Raw genomic sequence first — 23,552 nt, 5'->3', positions numbered from 1 at the left:
GGGAGAGTTGAAGTGATATATATATATATATTTATTTTTTTTTTTTTACACACACACATTTATTTAATGATGAAAAGTGCCAATTTGTGTGGTGTTGTCTGATTTGCTTGAATGTACACAGATCAACCATAATCCCTGAATAAATAATATTTAACTGCAGACATAACCAGAAAATACTACAATGCGTATACACCTTATACATAACCAAATAGACCTAAATGTTAAACAGTCTTGTGAGACTGAGACATATGCCCACTGAAAATAAATTCTGCATCACAACCCAAATGAATATTTTATTAGGAGAAATGGTATTACTTTACAGAGTGATGGTGTATGCCTTAAGAGATAGAAGAATGGTAGCAGGTGGTAAATGTACAAGGCAGTAAGTATTTGCAAGAAGATGGAGCAGTCTTTTAATTGACATACCATTGTAATGTTTTATCTTTTAGTTAAAAAAATATCAAATAACCTCTTTAGTTTGAGCCTGAATTAATATATATATATATATATATATATATATATATAAGAGATAGGAAATAGGAAAGAAAAAATTGGATAGAAATACAAAGCTCCTGAAAACTCAGATCTCCAAGTACATCGGTCTACTGGGAGTCAAAAAGAAGAACTCTTTAAAGAAGATTGATTTATCGTTTGGTTTAGGTCGTTTTTAATGTTGCATAACAAGAATGCTAAAGCTAATCTGTATTGTGATACTTTAAAATCTTTGAAGCATGATGTGAGTGGGTACTTCATGTTCCTTATCCATATCCACAGGCGAAACATAGGTTTGCTGACCATGATTCTCCAAGGAAGCGGTTATAGACATTCAGGCCGTTTTATTTTATCAAAAGAGCTCTCTAAGGCCCTCAGAAAGAAGGATATGGATGCCGAAGAGTCTGGTAAGGGACTTAAAAAGATTGCTAATTATTTTTTTTAAATTAGTCATTCCACCTTTAGGAAAATAATCTACAAGTGGTGTAGATTTCAAATGAATGCCAATTAGTCTAGCACTGGTTGGCACAGCAATTCATGCCATTTGTGTTTCTGTTTAAAAAACTCTTGCAACAGTTGGTTTTGCAGTGCATCTTCAATTAAAAAGATGGGAGCTGTGCCAGGAACATGACAACATTTCAGAAGATCACTGTGTGTTGGGGTAGCTGTGCTGCATCAGGTCCTGGCCAGAGTGTGCTATATGAAAATGTGTCAATGTTCAAAACGTACAATAAAAATGGATCTTTTATTAAGATCCACAGCTTGCTAACAAATCTATCAACACATGGCTTAGAAAGAAGAAATTAATGTTTGTGGACTGGCCTAGTCAAAGCGCTGTTTTAAATCTCACTGAAATGTTATTAAGGGGAAATTTGAAAGGGGAAATTAATGCAAGGAACTCTTTAAACAATTGCAAATTAAGGAAATTTGAATGGAAGAGTGGTCAAAAATTCCATTGTCCATATCAGAGGCTGGTGGGCAGTTATGTACACAAGAGGTTGTTTCTGCCAAGCAAGGCAATATCAGGTTCAGGTTTAGATATTTGGTAATTGTGTTTTTAGCAATATATATATTCTTTATCTCTAGGCATGGTTTCATTTAAGATCTAGTGTGTGTCTGTTCAAACATGCAGAAACAATCAATCTACTTTTTCACATGACTGTGACTGACTTGAATAGATAATAATATGTGGTAGGTCTTTCTGAAGTTCAGGTCTAATCCTATACTCAATTTTGATACCCTTTTTGTTTCTTTTTATTGTTCAGACACGACCAGAAAACACATACAAAAGAACGATTTTAGTAAAATAAACCTTATGGTTTTCTTCACCTTGTTATGGACAGACAATAACATACAATTCAATGAGCTGCATTACCATTTTAGGGGCAGACAAGTACACAAAAAAAAAAGTAAAATTTACATAGGGATTTAGTTTTTTTTCTCACTTTTCTCACTCTCAAAAAGACATAATAAAAGCATACATGGGCTGAAAAAAAAATAACTAGGTTTATAGTATTTACACTGTAGATCTATAGGGATGTGAAGAATGCTCCAATAATGAACGCAGGTCCCCGTGCATGATCTCCAAGGCTATCGACTTCAAATCTCATTACAGTTATTAAATATAAAGAGGAAGCAGCAGCATATGACATGTTAGTGAGCAGTCATTGGTGCAGAAGGGTGTATCATTCCTAGACATAACATTTCAGTATGATTTACTATCACCCTCCCACTGCTACAAGATAAATTGTTCACTGCTCCATCCTTTCCAGTTCATTTAGTGTTAAGATAGGTCTACTTTACTCTGAAATGCATTATTACAATGGCAATGTATTTAAAATAGGTACCAAGTGGTTGAGACTGAATACCATAATGAAAAAACATTAATTACACAGAAACCCACCTTCACAACAGCTATATTCCTAAATATGTACAATTATTTTACATTTAAACAGTAATAAAAAAATTATTTTGGCAATACAAATGTAAGCTAATTTAAAATGACCAGTTGTACAGGTAATGAGGAGAAAGGTGTACCAAAGGAGAGCCACCGTACACCCTAAAAGCATATTCCAAATGGTGAATCAAGCCCTGCCCCTCCAGATGAAACTTATCTGTCCTGCTGCTCCATACATTTGCTGGAGCCTTAAAAAATGCCTTGTCCTAGATGATGGGAACATGCAACTTTTTCTTTCACTATGCATTTCTTGTATCTGAATGGGCAATGAACTCCAAAATAGACTAATTTTGAGATGACAATAAAAAAGTAAAAAAAACATGGCAGGGAAGACAAGCATCAATAGATGGCCATTGGATGGCGATAAAGAAAGACCTCTCACCTTGACCTAGATCTGCTACTATTTCCTTCAACCTTTCAAAATCACATTTTCACAAAAAGTCATAGAGCCAAGGAGTCAGAAAATAATTTGCCTAAAGAGAATGCTCATACATATAATGTTTGATAAAAAATGTTTAATGTATGATGAATTACATGTTTTTAGTATGTCCAAGCTCCAAGTCTTAGGCTTCTATAGATGAGTACAGGTAATGGACTTTAAGGTATTCAGCTTAAATTTGTTATGGATCTGAGATGCGTTTGATCTCCTTACTTACATGTCTTAAGATGCATATCCCAGTGCCAAATCCTCATTTTGGCAAGTATGCAACCCATTAAAACAGTAAAATTTATAGAATTGTTGGTAAAAAATTATTTTTTTCTTTTGTAAAAATATCCTTAGGTCTGTTCACATTTGGATACCAAATTGGTGCAGAATAAAACTTCCTATAATCGTCCCTCTGCTTCCATTTTTTCATGTGGGACAGTATCTGGTGCAGCAATTGCAGCATTCTGTTCTGTTTCAATGATCTGATGATCTATGTGATGCCAATACTATGACTACATGTAAATTAAAGTATTCTCAGGGTAGGGCACTGGGCATGTAAGTGCAGAATGTGGCAGCACAATGTCTAGGGCAGCAAAGACTACCAAGAAGCAAAACCAAGAACAGGATACAATGGTGGCACAGAAGAGATGGCGAGCAATGCAGGCAGCCAGAATGCAGGGAGAGATAAATGTGTGTTTTTAATAGGTGTAAACAAATTTTTCACTACCTTTTTGATCTCTTTAAGCTTCTTTTGTATCATTTTAGACTTGTATGGAGAGAAAAGGAATTCTGATAAAAAAAAAAAAAGTCATTGCACACAATCTCTCATTTCACTGATCAAGGTAGGAACCCATGGTGACAGAAATTTACAGGATTCTTTTTCTAATCTCTTCTACAAAATGCTAAAGGGACACATGAATATGTTTAGATTAGGAACTCACTTGCTGCATGTGTTTTGGGTCACGGACCTAAAATGTTGAAGACAAAGATAGCAAGCCAGCACATTCAGAGAACACCAGGCAATGGCAGCCCAATTATTTCTATCGCTACAGATTGTTCCCTAAATTGGACAGAAGGATAACAGTTCCTAAGCATGCTACATTAAAAGCAAGTCAACAAATGCTGTGGTATATTATTATCCTTTTTAAGGGTACTTACTATTACTTAGCTGTAATCCTGTATAGAAATGAACAAATGTATTTAGTCAGATAAGCTATTGCTGGACAAACATTTTTGAGGTCAGCATACAAAAGGTAAAGTCAGAATTGAATAAGATGTTCACTACCTGCCCTTTCCAATCTTGGTAATAAATACAGGAAGCTCCTGCCATGTGACTAAACAGTGATATAAGCGTTAATCTCAGAAATTAAAAGATTAAACTCAAGGTCAGAGATGAGGAACCTAAATTTCCTCGTATACTCCTCAGCTTCCAAACAATTGAACTTTTTTGATAATGTATGTCTATAGATTAAACACAAATGCCACTTTTGTTTACATTGGACATATTGTACTTTCAAGAAGCTCAAGCTGTAAGTTCTAAAAACATTTTTTAGGTTGTGGCTTTAAGAACATGTATTAAATGACAAATTTATAACCTAGGACTACCATTAAATAAGACTGGTATTGCCTCTGTTCTCTGTGGGGAGGCAGATATTATCTTATCTTTTGGGTTATGGTTTAATATTAAAACATCCCCCTAAAAAATCACCTCCCTCCATGGCTATAAAAATAGCCGCAAAGATTTGTAGATTATTTTATCCAGTCCTGAGATTTACACTGCTCTCCCAAATAGCACAACCATTCCCGGGAGCAGGAAGGACCTGACCTTCCTTTCACTTACAGCTGTCACACCCAACCCCGTAAGCGGACAGCCAAAAGCAAAGCAGCTCATCTCTCCATCAGGCATCTTGCATTGAAATACATATTGGCTCCCTGTGCAGCTTCTTACCGCCACTCTGTTAACAATGAGTCAAAATAAAGAATATACACGGCTTGTTGTTTAAAAAAAAAATATGTTTATAGAGCCTTTGTCACTAGCTTAAAAAACTTTAAGTGAATGCATATAAAGAGTTGAACCAACACGATTGCTAACCCCCTGGAGGCAATAATAATAAGTTAGTTATTTAAATTGAAAAAAATTACAAAAAAAAAAAAAAAAAAAAAAAAAAAAAAAAAAAAAAAAAAAAAAAAAGTATTCTGTTTGACCATTGTGCACTTGAAACACTGGGTGTGAATTATTAAACCTCATCAAGGCTAGAGAAGATACACTTTCATCAGTGAAGCTGGGTGATCCAGCAAACCTTGAATGGATTTCTTAAGAGTAATTTGCTAGCAAATGCTTTCAATCCTGGACCAGATCCATTCCAGGTTTGCTGGATCACCAAGGATCACTGATGAAAGTGTACTTTCCCCAGTCTCGGAGAGCTTTAATAAATCAGGCCCACCATGTTGGTCTGCATGGAGCTATTTTGAAGGGATATTCAGAGAAATGCGATTGGTACAGCCTGGTAGTGTTTGTCTGTTCTTTATGCTCGCAGCTCCTTTATCCTTTACCTGCTTACATAAAGGTTAATGTAGCTGACATGGGAGGAGTGAAAGAAATACAATTATGTGCCACCTGAGTGACAGCTCCAAGCAAGCTGCTGGGACTGCTAACATCACATCCACATTGGTAGCGCACACCTGCACTAGCTCAGAGCTTTTGGATGTCTACACAAGGGAAGTAAGATGCAGGTAAGTAAAATGCATAATATATGCTTATGTCCCACATAATTTTATAAGAATAATTCTGTAAATGGAATGGTCTGACAATGAATATCCCAATTCCGACTTTGATATCTTTTTAAAGTTCAGAATGAAGAAACAACCCCAGGTTGGGCACCCAGTAAGTGAGTTTAATTACAACAAAACCTGAAGGGCTATCAGATACAACAGGTGTCTGTCTTTCTGATTGTAATATTGGTTGATGAAATGATAATTTTTAATAACATTTTAATAGATTTATTAACCCACACTATATTACATCATTTTACATATTTTAACCAATGATGAATCACCAGCATGACATGAATGACCCCCTTTAGCCTTCCATTCAATTTTGATGGTAGAAATATTCATGCATTAATGTGGAGGGGGCTGCTCATTTGATTTGTATATTAAAAATAACACATTTGTTCTTAGTTGAAGCTCAATTGTTGAGGTAGCTGTTAGCAGACAAGTGAGGCTCCTTCCAGTACTAGAGGCACCTCCTCAAAGTAGTGACAGTGCAATGGATTTCCTAGCAGAAACACAAAGAGATTTAGCTGCCCTGGAACTGACACTACCTCAGTGAGTTGGTATTGGCATCTTGCAGTTACTCATTGTCAAAGGAGGATTCATTTCAAGCACCTAGGTGTTGAGGTCAGCTGCAATCAGTGAAACAATCAATGAAATAAACAAGCTGGGAGCAGGGTCAAGAGCGTAAATTAGATAAGAAATCCAGTGCGTGTTGAGCCAGTCATATTTGAACCCAACAGCATTCCCCAATAAAAGCACCTTAGAGACATAAAATGCCACGGTACGGCAAATGTAATGATTAATATATGAAATACCATGACCTCATTAAAGATCAAGCACAGTTAAATATAATTTCAGCAGTAATAACAACACAGATGGAACAAATGGCTATTCTGAATTGTTTTCAAGAGAAAAGCAAAGCTTATTTCTTCAGCTTCTTTGAGCTTTCAGTTTTTTAATTTGTAAATATAGGAAAGAACATGCATAGGGATGATCCTAACTGTCAGAATGTCAGGGACATCTTCGTTGATAATTTCCTGCCCTAAATGAGGGACAAACTACAGGTACTCTCCAAGTTAAGGACATCCGACATACAGATGCCTCCTAGATACGAACCGGCTTCCCTGCTCGATCTGTGCTGGAAGCTGGATGGGGCGGGAGATGGCAGTTTGTATGACTTGCAGAAGAAATCTCTTGCTAAACACAGCTGAGGTTATGGGTGGTCTTAGGGGGATGACCTCTTGTAGCTCTAATGACCATGACAAACTCTGTAGATGTTTTTTTGCATATCAAAGCACAGCTTGCTCCAGAAGTTAATGAATGTCTATGCTCCATAAAGATTTTTTTTTTTGCTTTGTGATTAACTCACAGTGAGGATTTTATACAGGTAACTGACACCATGCTGCCTAAAATTTGTTGAGGCATCTGACCTAATTGCATTGATTAAAATAATGTACCCATTCCAACTTCCATACAAATTCAACTTAAGAACAAACCTACAATCCCCATCTCGTATATAACCCAGGAACTACCTGTACTAAGAGTTCCCATTTGTTTGTTTTTTTTAGAAACACAATTGTTCATTGCTTGCTAGTCTTAAAACAAGATAACTTGACTTCACTAGGAATTTGCACTATCATTGCTATATTTTTTCTTTGAAATCATTGTAACTGGTCCCTATGTCTAAGATTTTATACTGTGCCAGGAGCAAACAAAAACCTCTGCAGTACCCCAAAGAGAAACACAAAAAAGTATGGGGTGCAATAAAAAAAAATGGCTAAACCCATTTTTGAGCATTAAAAATCGACAAATCTCAGACTATTGTAGAACACGGGTTTTGAAAATGTCCTGAAAGCGTTTAGGGATTGTATGCCGTCTCCCACATCTTGCTATAGACCAGTACGACCACAAGGCATTGTAACAGACCAATAGGAATAAATATAAAGCTTGAAACTAGTCCTGAGCTGTAGTTGCCATTTCCATATATTTCTACTGAAAAGCCACCACACCCTACAAAACAAAAAAAATTGCATATTGTACCCTATTTTATTTTCTTTAAAAGCAATATGATAACTTGGCCAGTTATACATGTAGAACACCATGATCTGGAAGCCCAGACAATAAATGGGTAACAGGCACAAAGGATTAAAAGATTGTCTAACTATCTATACCATCTGCTAGATCTATAACCATTTTTTTAGGTTTAGGTAGAGTGGAGAAAGATAGGAAATGTAAGCTTTTATTGCTATCGGAAACTCCTGAATCGTTCCTTTTTTTATTTGGTGAAAAAAGGCAAAAAAATGTCTCAATTTTTTTTATTAGCCATTTAATTTTACATTGTAGTATGCTTTTCTGGTGTAGATTCCTTCACTTCATGTCAGAAAAAAATATTGTACCCAGATGAAAAAGTGATGGAAAAATCACTATACTATGCCATGTTGGACAGGTGACATAAATCCACAAAATACTATATACTTAGCATACTATACAAAGCAAAATCTGTTGGTTGTTGTAGTTCTTCTAACTCACAATTATGGTCTTCCTTCTAGTTTCTAGAAAAATAGTATAATACATGCATATTAAATCAATTAGGCAGAGAGAAGATGGAAGGACATATTTGGTGATGAAACTTTGACAAGCTTAGAATATAGAATTGGCCACAGACATATTGACAGCTTATGCTGATATTTTCGACCAGACAGGGCGATGATCTCATGCTTTCGGCAGAAAGAAATATGAGAAACTCCTAAAGATAAGAGGTGCTAGGAGTATTCTGTCTGTTCTTTATTCTATTCAGCTAAAGATTGCGAGCCAAAAAGGCACAACAAATTTACTTCTAAAGACATGCCTGTGGGTGGTTGTATAGTGCCTGTACAATATAGTCTCTGAAAAAGCAAGACAGATAAGAACATAAATTTGACGATGGTAGGAGATCTAGATTACTTTGCTGCCTTCCCTGTTCTCCCAAACTGAGATATCATAGGTATGAGGCTATGTGATTTTTAATCAGGTTTTATAACACCAAGCACACTGTGACTGCTCTCTGTTGATATAAATCACCATACTCCGCATTCCGCATGACAAGTATAATGAAGATACTTGCAAGAAGTGGAGCTGGTAAAAGGTAGAGAAACCGCTGAATAAATCAGAAAACTGCAAGCAATGAACACAGAGGTTCTTCTCTACACTAGATTTTGTTGAAGAAAAAAAAAAAAAAAAACATTATTTTCACATAGATTTTTATTTTGTGTCTGTGTTAATTGCTTTATCAGTCATCTTGATAAGGCGAGTCCAGAGACCAGCAAAAACAATGGTACAAAGGCTGAGGGATAAAAATATCAGGAGAAATTGGAGGCACCTAATATATACAGGAAAGGGATACAAACCCTACAAAGAAGGCTCCAGATGGCAGTGTCTTCAATATGACGGAGATCCAGAAAACGGGGGCATGAATTTCCCTCATCAAAGCCTGTAAGCAAACAACCTTTGTAGCCCAATGTCCCTTTGCTAGAATCATTATATACAAAACGTTTCCTTGTTTTTTGGTCCTATGCTTATGTGAGATAGATACAGGTCTTCTGGTGATAAGATGTGGACCCAATACCTATTCACAAATATATAGGCACATGCTTACTCTGGCTATTGATAAGCCCAGGCCTGTCCTTAAAACAGAAGTAAACTTATAATAATCTACTTCATAGATCCTTCTGCCTGCTTTTAAGGACTTTTTTCATTTTATGTAAGCTGTGTCATCCCTAACTGGCCAAAGAAGATGACCAAAGAATTCATCACAGAAGTAACAGCTCTGGAGGGAGACATTTTAGTAGGAAAGTCTGCTAAAATGTGCAGGCAGCAAAGTTTACATCGGCTTCAGCTTACGCTTATGTAATTAGCTTTTTTATAAAATCTTATCCACTGGTTGGCTAGTTATACTGTACATTGCTGACTTATTTGTTGCTTGAACTTAAATTCATAATTGGGATCTGTGTTGATGAGTTATGTCTATAAACAGCTTGAATTTAGATCAATTAAGATGTTACCATTTTGTCTCGGTCTGAAATAATTTAGAATTCAATAACAGGTGTATTTGAATTGCATTTGACCTCATTCTGACATAAACCAAGCTTATTTTGCATTGCCATTGACTTCTTAAATGAATCAGCACAGGTCCATAATGTGATACTTTTCTATCAAAGAGAGCTAAAGGGGAAAATATGTGAATATACCAAGGCGTCCTAATCAGCTGTATTTATATAAAACACAAACAGAACAGTCTTACAGCAACACAAGTCGTAATCTACAAAAAATGGTTTATTCTTCTCTAAAACATCTCAGCAGCCGGCAGGTAATACTTGTTTTATTTTATGCATTAGAATTCAATTACAAGGTTGGAGTAATGCCAATGGCTGAATCTAAAAATAGCCCAAATCCCCTTTTGGAAAAAGAAATCTAAAAATCCAATAACTTAAAATTGCTTACTGATATACGTGTCCAGGAAAAAGTTTTCATTTCATCATCATACCACTAAAAAAATAAGATGACACTCATTATCATTCAATTTTAAAATCAATAAAATATGCAGCAGAAAATGTAGCCATTACATTAAACCAACAAGTTGTGAGAAGGTGGATTTATTACAGAATGGCAGCGAATAATAATGAGGGTCTTTTAAACAGCAGTGCTCTATTGGCCGGGCATGCCATGAATTTCCCCATCAGGCACTTATATCTAACTGCTATACAGCAGTGCTGTACAATTCTGTGTCAGGACCCAATCCAAAACAATGGGTGACATGGTTCATCAGACTGGATCCTATTCTTTGGCCTACAATTGTACAGCAATGGTTCTGATGCAGGCACACAAACATGCTCATTTTCTATTCTGACTGCAATCATGACTTTTTTTCTAGGAGACACTTACAATTTGCTAGCTGATTAAAGCAGAATGAATCCAATAAAGGCCAAGCAATGAACAATAGCACATTTACTGCACAACAAAGGCAAGCCTTGGACCCAATGTAAGCTGCTTGAATGATGTACATTAAAGGATACCTACATACACTAAATTAAGAGGGGAGCATTGTTCAAAAAAGAGCTTTTATATGCTTATGTATGCATAATTCAAATAATATGCAAACGCTTGTAGGCTTCCATTTTAAGGTAACTCATCATATGAGGGGTTCAAAACCCACATAAAGTCAATCATAGCTTTAAAGGACCAGTAAAACAAAATGCATCTAACACAGGGGTAGATTTCCAAATTATTATGGTGAATCTGTTCTGTGGAATTGCTTCTTGCAAAGACATGGGCAAGAGAAGGTGTTCCACATGTGCAGGTTCTATCTGCACATTGTACATAATGTGGAAGCAGGTGGTACTGAACCCCTTACTGCCACCCCAGTCATTACCTATGGGCTGCCACTGGCAAGATTCTACAAGTAGTGTTTCATCCAAGGAAATGGTTTAGGGGCGTTAGGAAAGGTAACTGCACTGCAACCTTATCACCAGCATGAACATCAGCCCTAATTCTGTATAAATTATGTGGTTTGACTTTGTAACATTGCCTGTTATTATGATGGCAGCCAAGGACAAAAGTAAAAAGGGACGTTAGTACAACCACGTTTTAGACAGGCCAGTGGGAAAAAAGTGTATAGATGTAGTAATGATATTAGCTTTTGCCAAATTATTAAAGTAAACCAATATGGTACCGGAATTTAAGACTTTCCCTCACTTTCAGTCCTGGTGACAATGGCAGTAAAATTATTTTTTTTTTTTTGGGGGGGGGGGTTAATTTTCCCAATGAGGTGACAGACAATAACAAACTAACAGGGATTGTAACCTTTCACCACTCTACCAAAAATGACTGTAGACTGTCAAGACTTGATGATCTTGACCTAATAATGTGAATACTCTGTGCTCTTTAGTTGTGTGGACAATATACACAGGGCTGCATTTTAGTCTGAATATATATGCAATATTTTATATGCCCCAGTGTTTATCATACAAAACAAAGAAAAGCTTCTGCCAGCTATCAAAGCATAACAGGTGTGAAGATCACAGATTTTCCCATTTTGTAAGGGCAAATTTGGAGACAACTTGCAAGTTATATATTTTGTTTATTCAGTTAGTCATTTTAGGCTAAATATGGTTTACCTGTAGCTTCTTACAAAAACCAATAAATAGTTGGCCAGGTGTGAAGACCAATACAATGGTCATTACTGGTCAAAACTTGGAAAGCAATTTTGGAATACTGGTCTCAAACATTTTCACAGCCACTGAGAACAAGTAATAGACATTATAGTGAGTTGTAAGAGCCATTGTGCAGTGTAAGGCTACTGGCCAGTAGTTTTCAAGCTTTACTTGAACTCCACCGGGCTTCAAAAGCCTGGGCACCACACAATGCCATCTTTTGATGAAAGTAAAATGGAAGTACATAGCTAAAAAGACTAATTTTCTGACAAACCAAATTATACATCATTTCAGCATGCTATTGCCAAGTTATTCTGAATCCCCACTTATATTTAGAGTATAGATTCCATTTAAAGTATTATAGTAATTTTGATCTATGGCTAAAATGATGGCGAATGACTTATGATTAAGCTTAATTACCTGCAGAGCAAGGGGCTTCCATCTCATATTTTTCAGTAAAGCTGGTGCTGAGGTAAGCATGCTCTGAGGTCGCTTTTTCAAAGTTAAGATAACACCACTCGGGTCCTCTCGTAGTGCATTCACCAAATTTTTCAACTGCCACCCCACCTGGTAACCAGCAAAATTATTACAATATAATTGAGGCACAATAGTCAGAATGTAATGATCCCCAACTACATAACAAGGGCAACATGGGTGAATTTGGCAACTCTAACCAGCAAAAGAAATCAAATACATACAATCATTCTAAGGTAATTTCCATAAGTTACCAAAGCTTTACACAACTCAACAGGCTGACCTGCATTTTATCGGTTGATAGCTATTACCCATCATAAGTGTACTGAATGTTCTCTAAGTTGTCTGACACCACTGTTACTATTGAATTATAAAAACCACAGTTTGCTTTAAGTTATTAACAAGTCACCTACCAACGTTTTTTTACATTTTTTGTAGATTGTAGGTAACATAAAAAGAACAAAAGTGCCATTAGAAAAGTGCCATCAAAAAAGAAAAATAATAAGAACATACAAACTCAGTTGACACAGTGTCCTCAGTATGAGTTGAACACAACAAGATCACAGTGCTAACTACTTAGCCAAACACGCTGCTCTGCAGTCATTTATTTAAATTTATTAATAGGTCTTAAAATTATGTGTATTGGCAATACAACTCTAACAACGTGAAACTCTTATTAAATTCTGAGGTTTTACAGCTGTATATGGTATTCTTAAATTATTATTTGAAAACTAAGAAGATTTTTTTTCTAATAATTCTGTCCACACAAACTTCAATAGACATTAGGAAGCTGTGGGCTGCCTTACTAGACAGAAATTCCTTTGTTCCCATCGGAGCAGATGTCATACCACATTCTATATTGTGTTTCCGGTCCTTGGCAATAACTTTGGCCTGAGTCTTCATGATGTTTACAGAAATAAAAACATGTCAAAAAAAAAGTTACTGGGTCCAGAAATATAGATAGCTGAAGTTAAAGAACAATCTTGTATTTTCCACTAGAGTTGGCCATTTCTCATCCCACTTCCCAAGTCACACTAATGGTCAAACATACCACCCATTACCTAACACAGCCAGTAATGATGCTTTAGAGGGAAAATACTGCAAATCCAAGGTTTATTTTTACAGTGAAGGCTCACCTACTATTTTAGTGCTCTGTGTGTATGTTTTTTTGTCAGGCTATTTTTATTGAAAGTGCCTTTGGAACACTATTTTGTTAAGTTGGTTTAGCTTAGTTAGTGCTAAGATTACCATTAAATTGCAGTAAGCTCATACAGGCTCTGTCATTCTTTCTTGAATGAGCACTTGTATAAAGTGTCCCATATTTTCAACTAGGCACATACCTGCAAAGGAAACATTGAATACTGTACCAACAGACTCCTGTGTCATTATAGCGGCTTGTACCCATTATTAGGAGGCATTTGTCATTGGGGCATAATGGGCTGTTTCTAGGTTGAATCACCAGGTATTTTTTAAATAATAACTTAGTGATTGTATGTTAATGAGTTTTAATGAGTTTTTACAAAGTCAACATAGACATTTACTAACCCACGCCTATTCTTTTTAGGAAAACATACAATGTAAACTACAGGATTTTAATGGATAAACAGACATTAAGCAACTAATATTTTTCACTTTTTTTTTTTTAGAAGCAAAGAGTAGCATTTGGTACATACATGCAAAGTTTACGCTTAAGACAGTTTTTAAAAACACGGAACTAACACAAACTCGTTAATGTATTCCAAACCCTGTTCTGGTAAATGTCTATCTGCTATTGCATTTAGCTACTCATGAGTTTTCTGCCTCTAGTTAGCAAAATCTAATAAATAAAATGGAAATCTCATATGTTCCTTCTTTTGTTTGTTCGATACGACTCATTCAGCTAAGATTGTAAAAACAATAACATTATGCTTGGCTGCTAAGGGAGAGACGCTGGGAATGCCAAGAACTCCGGCAGCACCTGAATGAGTTTAATCTATGTATTGCTTGCCTATCTTTTCGAGAAATGGTTCCTGCAGAGAATACAAATTTCTTCAGTCTGTCAGGGAGTTATGCATTGCAGAATTAGTGTTGCTAAGAAATGAACAATTGTAGATGGCAGTAAGAGTATTAGCACCTGCATATGGATTCATCACGCAGAACTAAAATACATGGATTATTTCAATCAGTCAAATAATTAATAAAGATCATCTCCAGCGGATTTATTGCAGATGCTTGCTCCAAAATGTTACTACAGGGACTACAACACAGAAAATACTAATATTTTGGCTGCACATACATATATGGATGGTTGGAATAGACTGCTATATCCCATACATAAGCCAACTTTATTGCCAATTATATCTGTATTCATGTATAAATATATAAAAATGAAATAGGCTTGCATAAAAACTCAGCACCACTACATATCCGTGTTTTCTACAACTGGCTTGGGTGTACATAGATTTACAAAAAAATAAACTGATAACCTTGGGTCACCATTCTTCATTTTGTCTGAGATGGTCATGGTAACCCATTTGATTTTTGCTGTCTGACAGCTTTGCTTCTGGCAATTTACAATGTATAAACAATAAGCCTGAAAAATATTCAGACAAAAAATTATAATGGTTAGTTGAAACACACTGAGGAGATAGAAAGTAGATAAAAGTAAGTAAAAGCTCAAAAACATATTTACTAATTGGCCCTCCAAAAAATTCCCAAGTGGCTGGGGGCAGTGTTATGATCTGGGATTGCTTCAGTTGGTCACGTCCAGGTATAATAATGTTATGTATCCAAAAAATGGGGTCAGCTGACTATGTGAATATATTGAATGACCAGGGTTTCCCATCAATGGACTTTTTCTTCTCAGATGGCATGAGACATAATTTTATGGACCAGACCTTTAACCCGCTAAGAATATTTGGGATGATAAGGCATCAGTCTAACAGTCTCATTTTAATACAGGATAATGGAAAAAAATCATGAAACTCCTTATCCATTTTTGAGGGTCCACTTTAATTTGCATGATTAAAAACATCTACAGTCATACAATAATTACTTCAGTCTGATTTCATACTTATTGTCAGAGAACTTACAATAGATTGTTTAGAGCTATGAAAAAATACACTCTACATCTAATGCAATACAAAAAACCTACACACAATGTCTCTTTGACAAATGCTCCCCCTTCCAGCATTAGCCACCAATCTAATAATAGGTTCTTTTCTTGTGAACGAACCAATCTTGCCAGTAATGAGCTCACAAGTTAAAATATATAAAGAGCTATTGTCAGATTAGAGTGAAATAGAAACTGCTTCCAAATCTATAGTGACAGAGCATGCCAGAGACAAAAGAATACATTTTACATTAAAAAAGCATTAGAAATCTCAAATCGCTCATCTAGGAAATAGGTTACAGCGCCTACAGCTATTAAAAAAAAATCTCTAATCACAACCTAATTTGGGATTAAAACACGGCATAAATAAAATGGCTAAAATATAATGTTAGGCAGAATTGTTAAGTAGATCTATGGCAACTTAGCACCTAGATGTCATTGTCTACTGGTAGGTCACCCGTGGTCCCCCTGACCTGATCTTGTTTTGAAATTGTAGTAAAATGTAGAGATCAAAAAGTACTGTGTGCAACCTCTTTACACACAATCTGCGCCATCATAAAGCATATTTTGCACACCATGTCTTTTGAAATAAAATACTTATAAGATTTAGACACATCATTAAATAAAGCCCACTGTCTGAATGTGTAGCACTGTGGTGTGCAAAGTTTTATTGACTTTTTATATACATATAAAGTGGACCTAATTAAAAAAAAACACCAGGAGGTCGCACTAAATGACAAGAGATATGCAATGCGCCACGTAGTTCTTGGGTCATCACTTCATGCAGGGAAACCGACATCTTTACCAGTGCCTCCACGGCATACATCCGTGAGACGGCAATGCTCTTTGGTCATTGGATACTGTAACTCCTACACATGTGCAGGGGTTAACATCATCCAATGATACAAGAGGATAGCCATCTTCATGGGGGTTAAATCGTCCAATGATAGAAGAGGATAGCTACCTTCACAGAAGTACGTCATGGAGCCAGTATGCATGGGTTAACAGTGTTTGGTGCACACTTTATGAAGAAGTGACTAACATTTTCTTGATCTACAGATCATTTTCAACAAATGTTTCCACTTTTGACCTTTCCAAAGTCAAGATACTAAACATTTCTTCTTCTAGACAGTGAGGAATACTAACAATAATATAATTTTTCCTTGTAGTACATTATGGGGATATTGCTGTAAAGAAAAAAAGAGTTTAAGCATAATCATTCCCTTCCCTTTGTGTTTTTTTTTTAATAAAGGTGTTTCCCTCATGACTTTGCCTACAGAAGCTAATAAAGATTTTAATCACAAGGCACATCAAGTGTGGAGGCTTCTGATGAGTGCTGGAAGGCATCTATGGGTGCATACAGATAAGTATTTGGGTTTTTTTTCTGTAGGTTAAAGCGCCCCTAATGTTTGTAATAGGGTCACTTAACGACCCAACAGCTCTGGATAGGAAAATTAATTTTCTAATATATAAATCATCAGATTTTATGAATTAAACAATAACAGTGACCACCGTGCTTTACAGTTTGTGAATAACTTAAACATAATGGGGTCCCTTAACCAACATTTCTCCCATAATAGGTTGTTTTTTTTTTTTAAATATATGGGCTGTTTGTGGTTAGTTTAAATTAAAATATATATATATATATATATATATATATATCTTAGTTGGAGTATTTATTGTTCATCACTGATGTAGCTGAAACAACTCACAGTGAATGATTGACATTAACTAATCCAGGAAATCTCCATTCTTATATACATCCATTATTATCGTAACCACCAAGACCTGCCCTGAGCACAAATTAATTATGGATGATTATGTTTCTAAGCCAAGAATGTGAGCATTTGTGCTGCAATGTTTGCAGTGGGATTTCTCTTTCCAACCACACCACTGTATTGCACAGTTAACCCTACATTGTCCATACACATTTTACTCAGTGATCAACCACCTACAGATGTAACTGGGTCCACTAGGTTTAATAACTGCTGTAGAATGGGCTAAGGGACATGTATCACCATAGCATAAAAGAAGCTGTATATAAATGTATGTAAAATGAATGGGTTAGGTGTTCCTCTGAACTCCTAGAATGTTCCACCTAGCTAAAAAGTTATGCAAATCAGCCGTTTAATTTGCAAGTATAAAATTCCACAAAAATTGGATTACACTTTTGAAAATACATTTTCAAAACTGAACACTAGTATGCACCTTTAAAAAAACCTTAAAATTTTCCTCTCTTCCCCTGTGTTGTGTTCCTTTAATTACCCCGGACCTGTACTAGGTAGTTCTTCTTCTTCTTCTTCTACTTCTACTGTCTTTGACAGTCTCTGTGAGCAATAAGAGGCAGGGGATGTCTCATCTGTTCTCACTGCTTATCTTCTTACATCCGTTAGCTATTTCAGGGATAAGAACTCTGAGAAGGAGAGAGCACAGTCACCCTGCTTATCTCTAGTGCCACACATAGATCTCATGCTCTGTAGGCATGCTGTATACAATATACTGTGTAGGCAACCTTTAATCTTCCCACTTACTAAAATCAGCACAATTCGTTCTCCTGTGTGAACACTGAACTCTGGGCAAACGCAAAACTTGCTCCATACTTCCCTTCCTCCATGAAGAGCTTGTCTCAAATGGTTAGTCACTAACCTCTGTTATCAGTACTCCTCTGCCACTGCTGACAGCACAGTAAATGGAAAACCTCATCCCCTTCATATTATGTATGTGATTGTGTAGGCACATGGATAGCACAGGTGGCACAAGCCTACAGAACCTCAACTTACTGAACTGTTTTGTGACTACACTAAGTATGTTTAGAAGTCTGGGTGAGATAAATGCCATGACAGCAGAATAGTAAACTCCAGATAGGACAGGGAATTTCTCAGCTCACAGCACTACCTCTCACACATTCTATCAGCACATGGACATGGACACAGCACATCAGCACTATTCCTACATGGACTGGATTTGCATGCAGACTATACTTAGCAACCCCCAAAGGTGCTAAGACTAAAAGTCTGATGGGACAGAAAGTAAATTAAAAGGAAGGTCTGGAACAAAGAAAGTTACATTTAGCATACAATAATTGTTAATGCAGCTTGATAGATTGGGCCAAACACACCTTTAAATCAAAAGTATTGCATGTCCAAAATACAGCTTTGAATTATGGTAGATTTTTATTGGAGTGTTAGGATTCCTCTTAGGGAAAAAATATTATATTTCTCATTTCGGGAACCTGTGCCTCCTAACTACCCTCGTTCCATAGTTGCAGCCTTTCTCAACGACCTAAGCATTTACCACTTCGAGGAATGCGTCCTCACTGCCAACTCCTAAAGCAAAGAAAGGGCAAAGTAGACACAGGCCACCATGTAAGTGAATAGATTACTTTTTCTCTTGCTGCCCTTTTCCTAGAACCTGACAGGGTCACTTTAAATATTCCAGAATTGTTATCCAGTAACAGAAGAAAACTCATTTATCTTGTGTCTACTATTGATGAAAAAGTATAGTAATTTCTCCAGCACTGCAAGTTAATTAAAGTGTAAATTATAAAAAAGGATATATTTTAAAACATAATAAAGCAGTGCATGAAATATATTATCTAAAATCTTAATTCACATTTGCAACACAGCCAGCCATAAAAATCAGTAACCTGGGTGGGGAGCCTAATGGAAATAATATGTAATAAGTTGGATGGGACAAGAAGTTTTGAACAGATGTGGGGAGTTAACCAAGAGGAAAAAAATGACTGTTTTTCTATACACAATTGTGTCAGTTTTACCAAACCTTGTCTACTTGCAGCAGAAGAAATTGCTATTGTTTTTTGGTAGAACAAAATATAATATGCAAAATCAGCTTTCATGTAGACGCATTAAAAAAGAACATGTCAAGGCAAAAAGACATACATTTAGTACAAACACATACATAAATAGTCAAATATAGATTTCTACTTGCTTCTATGTGTATCTAATAATTGCTGAAAATACTTTTAAATGCATGGATTGCAGATTTGTGAAGGGGTTGTCAGCAGTTATAAATCTCTTTTCCTTCAGTGATGAGTGATCGTTCAAAAAGAGAAGATACACAATCCTACCTATATTTTTATCCTGATAGGGACTGTATTTTAGGTTTTGTTTGCTTGGATTAAAAAAGAAAAAGAAACTGACATACTCACTATATTCTTTACATTATAAACACTCTCCCTCCCCATAGATAAATAAAAAACATTTATTTATATCCTAATGAAACTGTTCTGCTGCTGGACAATTTTACACTGCTGTATCATCTGCAGTATCCTAATTATTGTAGTAAAACCCCAGCCTGTGCTCTCTATCTCTAGAAAATTTAGGTAAAGCAGTGCTCATTAAATTGCCACGTTTACACTATGGTATAACTTGTTATGACTCTAAAAATACATTGTTCTACTTGTACATGGAAGCAATGTACACAAGTGAAAGATATATGCACATTAACATTACATTATTGTGGATGCCTTAATAGTTCTGCTCTGCCTAATTATAAAAGCAGTTATAGATCATATAGAAAAACAGCAATGGGGTTTATTAAAAAGACCCCGCAACCAGTTCAGACTTTTTTATTAAAAATAATACACAGATTAAACATACTGTGTAGTTTCCAACACTACTAGTTAGTATCTTTTTTATGGCCCTTATAATACAGAAGATTTAACTTAGTTTGAAAAACACATCTGATAAAATCTGATATCCTGGATCGATAGGACTACAAAGAAGCTCTTTTAGAGCGGTAAATCTCTACCAGGAATGATTGAGCATTAAAATATTTTATTAGTGCAAATCTACCTGAACCATCAATTTGCCATACATCAGTTTATTCTCAAAGCAACAATTTCACACTAAAATGCAGTATATAAAAATTAACAAAAAATAAACAGTATATTTCCTAGTAGAGAGTCTGCTATTGATCCACATAAACAACCAGATATGATAGCATTTGCTACTCCAAAGAGTATTATTCGACTTGTTGCCAAAGTAAACACTAATGATTTATTTATACAGAAGACAGTTTTACTAATGTGCAAATTTCACACAGGTTCAGCAAAGTAAAAGCCTTCAATTGACATAATAACGAATAATGAAAATGTGTGAACATTCTGTAACTGAAATGTTTTTAAAGTGGCCAATGAAAGCAGGGTAAAACTCTACTTGCTTACACAATCACCACATTTCATTATAAATTCTACCTCTAAGGTTTTTTACATTGATAAGATATTTTGCAGGAATACATGGAAAACAAAATACAAATTCTCTCATTTCTGTGCCAGTGGAAATGATCTAATGTTCAGTACATAATGGCAACTGCAATCATACACACAATGACATTTAGAAAGAAACCAGTGACATAACTAGCTTGCCTTTTGACTTGACAAGTAAAGGAGCAGCCAGGGGAAAGTGGAATGAATACAAAACACAGGGACCCAATGTATTGCCATAATAGAAAACTGCATTTATTTTAACAAAAAATTATACTATTGAGGTTTATGTCAACACTGAGTAAACAGGAACAATAAAACTAGAATAATGTTGGAAATAGAGCATGCAGAAATACAGAATTATAGCAAAAGCATTGCAGCAATACGGAATTATAGAAAAAGTATGCAATATTTTTGTGGCTTTTTTTGGAGAATGGTTTACTTAAAAATGTCTGCTCTGTGCGCCAAAATCTCAGGCTGGACACTGCTGAGAGTCACACTATATAAAAGTCAACTAAACCCAAGATTAAACAAGGCTAATTATTAAAGCAATCATGCTGATTATTTTAAATTAAAGTATAATTCTTGGAAATTAACTTTTGAACACATTCAAAAACCCAGTGTGTAGTAGTCCTTGGCTGACCTAATTCCTCTGACAAGTCCTTCCCTATGTCATGCAAATACATGGTTTCCACTGTAACAAAGTGTACTGTATGTTAGAATGAGGAATAAATAGCTGTAATGTACTGTGCAAGTGAATATGGCTCACGAGACACACATTCTGACCACCACTTTGCTTTTATAAAAAAGGCAAAACAAATGAAAACACCTGAAAAACAACTAAACAAACACAGATTACTAGCAGCCCGTAAAGTTTGATTTGACCAACCACAGCAGTCTTGCTTCTTCAGTAAACCAGAAGTATTTCAATATCTGTCAAAGTGGTCTTTCAATTTACAAGTATGGACTTCGAAGCACTTCATATTCCAATCCATATTAATGCCAATCAAAATGATGGGGGTGGGCAAAGATGCTATATAGCCTAGAGCCCCTTCAATCTAAATTGGTCTTATTTGATTTTTCTGATCGGGTAATAAGCCTGTGTAAATAGACACTGGGGGGGGGGGGCTATGCCACTAGTGTTCACGGTCTTTAATACACTGAAATAACGCAAGTAGTAAATAAGCAGTGTACTTTTTCAGATAAGCTTTGCAGCATGACTGGCATGCTAAATGTTACAAGAGGTTTATGTGTTAATCTGCTGAGACAGACGGGGGCTGCACATAAACCACAAGCTTGCCGTGTCTGTAAATCAAAAAACCACACTTGGCACAAACTATTCCTTATCTTACCGTTTGTATGTGTATGTTATTTCCCCATAGACTGAAGGTGCTTGGAAAATGAATAATGCATGAGGATAATTCAAAATTACCTCCTGGAGTTGGTACTCTACCTTCACAGTATCCAGCAAGTATTTTATATCTGTTTAATTAGGAAGAATTGTGCCTCACAACAAGCTATCAGACATACTTCAGTACATAAAAGCGGACTTTGCTCCTAACTCCGAGGAAGGTTTTGAATTAAAATTTTAAGTTTCTGAAAATCTGTGCGTTGACCATCATTTTGTTTTGTTTATATACATGTACATTAAAAGTGACAATGATGATTTTAGCACTATAGTGTTCTACAGGTGATTGGCAGAGTGGACCCACAAAAGCAACAATCTCTACTATCTCTCTACTTACAAGATTACAATTGAGGAAACTTTAATAAATTCATGCTTATAAAATACCCTGATCCAACTGAGTTTTTTTCTACTTTATTCCTTTTGATGTTTTTTTATTGCTGTGTACAAATGTAGAACACAGAGAGAATCCTCATTATGGCAATACATAGTCATACATCTTCAGTGTCTACCCACCTTTTATTACTTAGCCTTGGGAATTTGTGCAGTTATTTGCATGTAGGACAAATAAATATACAGCAAAACTTTTGCCATCCAAAACTATAAAATGAGCAATATGACTACACATACATGTTAAAGAGGACCTAAAATGAAAGATTAGGTAAACTGCCATTTCTAATCTAGTTAAAATGTTTAAGTCGGCATCGGGACCCTCTGTCTTTATTACTTTATGATTCACTGACCCAGCAAAGTATACAGCTCAAGTTGAACCTGGGTGATCCAGCAAACCTTGAATGGATTTCTTCAAAGTAATTTGCTATTTGCTAGCGAATATCTGAATCCATTCCAAGTTTGCTGAATCACCCAGCTTCACTGATGAAAGTGTATCCTCTCCTCTTTAATAAATCAGGCCCAATGAGTTCAGCAATGGCAGCTTCCATTATCTCCCATATGATAGATCCTCTTTTTAGTATCATGCTATCATGGGTTAAACCTTTTCACCAAGTAGTAGAAAAAGCAGGTCAATATGAGTGTCATCTCTGACACGGGACCACCAATGGTTTCAAAATTCCTTCAAAACCAACTAACTAAAAACGTCAAGAATTGTAACTTTTTCAGTGAGTTAGCATGCAATGTAATAAATAGGGCCCAAGGTTTGAGCACTCCATAGGACCCATCACTGCTTCAATTCATCGATCTTTTACATACTATACATTTTTATATATACCGACAGTGTCTTCTTCTAGTTATACATGTGTTGAGTGCTGATGTGGATAAAGGTTTAACCTTAATAAAATATCAATTTCTGCTTGGAAAGCCAAGTGAACAGAAGACAAAGTGGCAGGCTAACTTAAACGAACTGTATTCATTTTCACCTCAGGGAAGAAGCTAAATGAGACCAATCTGCTGATGCAAATTATTTGTATAAGTTCAGCAAATGCTCACAGCTTGTAAAATGTGCTGTCCATGCTGGGAAATGAAGGATGCAGGGATTAAAAGACACAAAGAAACAAAGATC

The 23,552-nt window shown here is 35.8% G+C and overlaps 1 protein-coding gene across 1 annotated transcript in view; it reads right to left on the bottom strand.

Moving 5' to 3' along the window:
• CNKSR2 (connector enhancer of kinase suppressor of Ras 2) overlaps nucleotides 1-23,552 on the bottom strand; it is a 157,514-nt gene that overhangs the window by 74,466 nt on the left and 59,496 nt on the right. The window contains 2 exon segments of the mRNA XM_072428264.1: nucleotides 10,131-10,175; nucleotides 12,260-12,406. Of these exon segments, the coding sequence (XP_072284365.1) occupies nucleotides 10,131-10,175; nucleotides 12,260-12,406 (192 nt within the window).

This window comes from Pyxicephalus adspersus, chromosome 1 (genome assembly GCF_032062135.1).
Source record: "Pyxicephalus adspersus chromosome 1, UCB_Pads_2.0, whole genome shotgun sequence".
Classification (NCBI taxonomy): Eukaryota; Metazoa; Chordata; class Amphibia; order Anura; family Pyxicephalidae; genus Pyxicephalus; species Pyxicephalus adspersus.
This window is presented reverse-complemented; position numbering and strand designations above follow the sequence as displayed.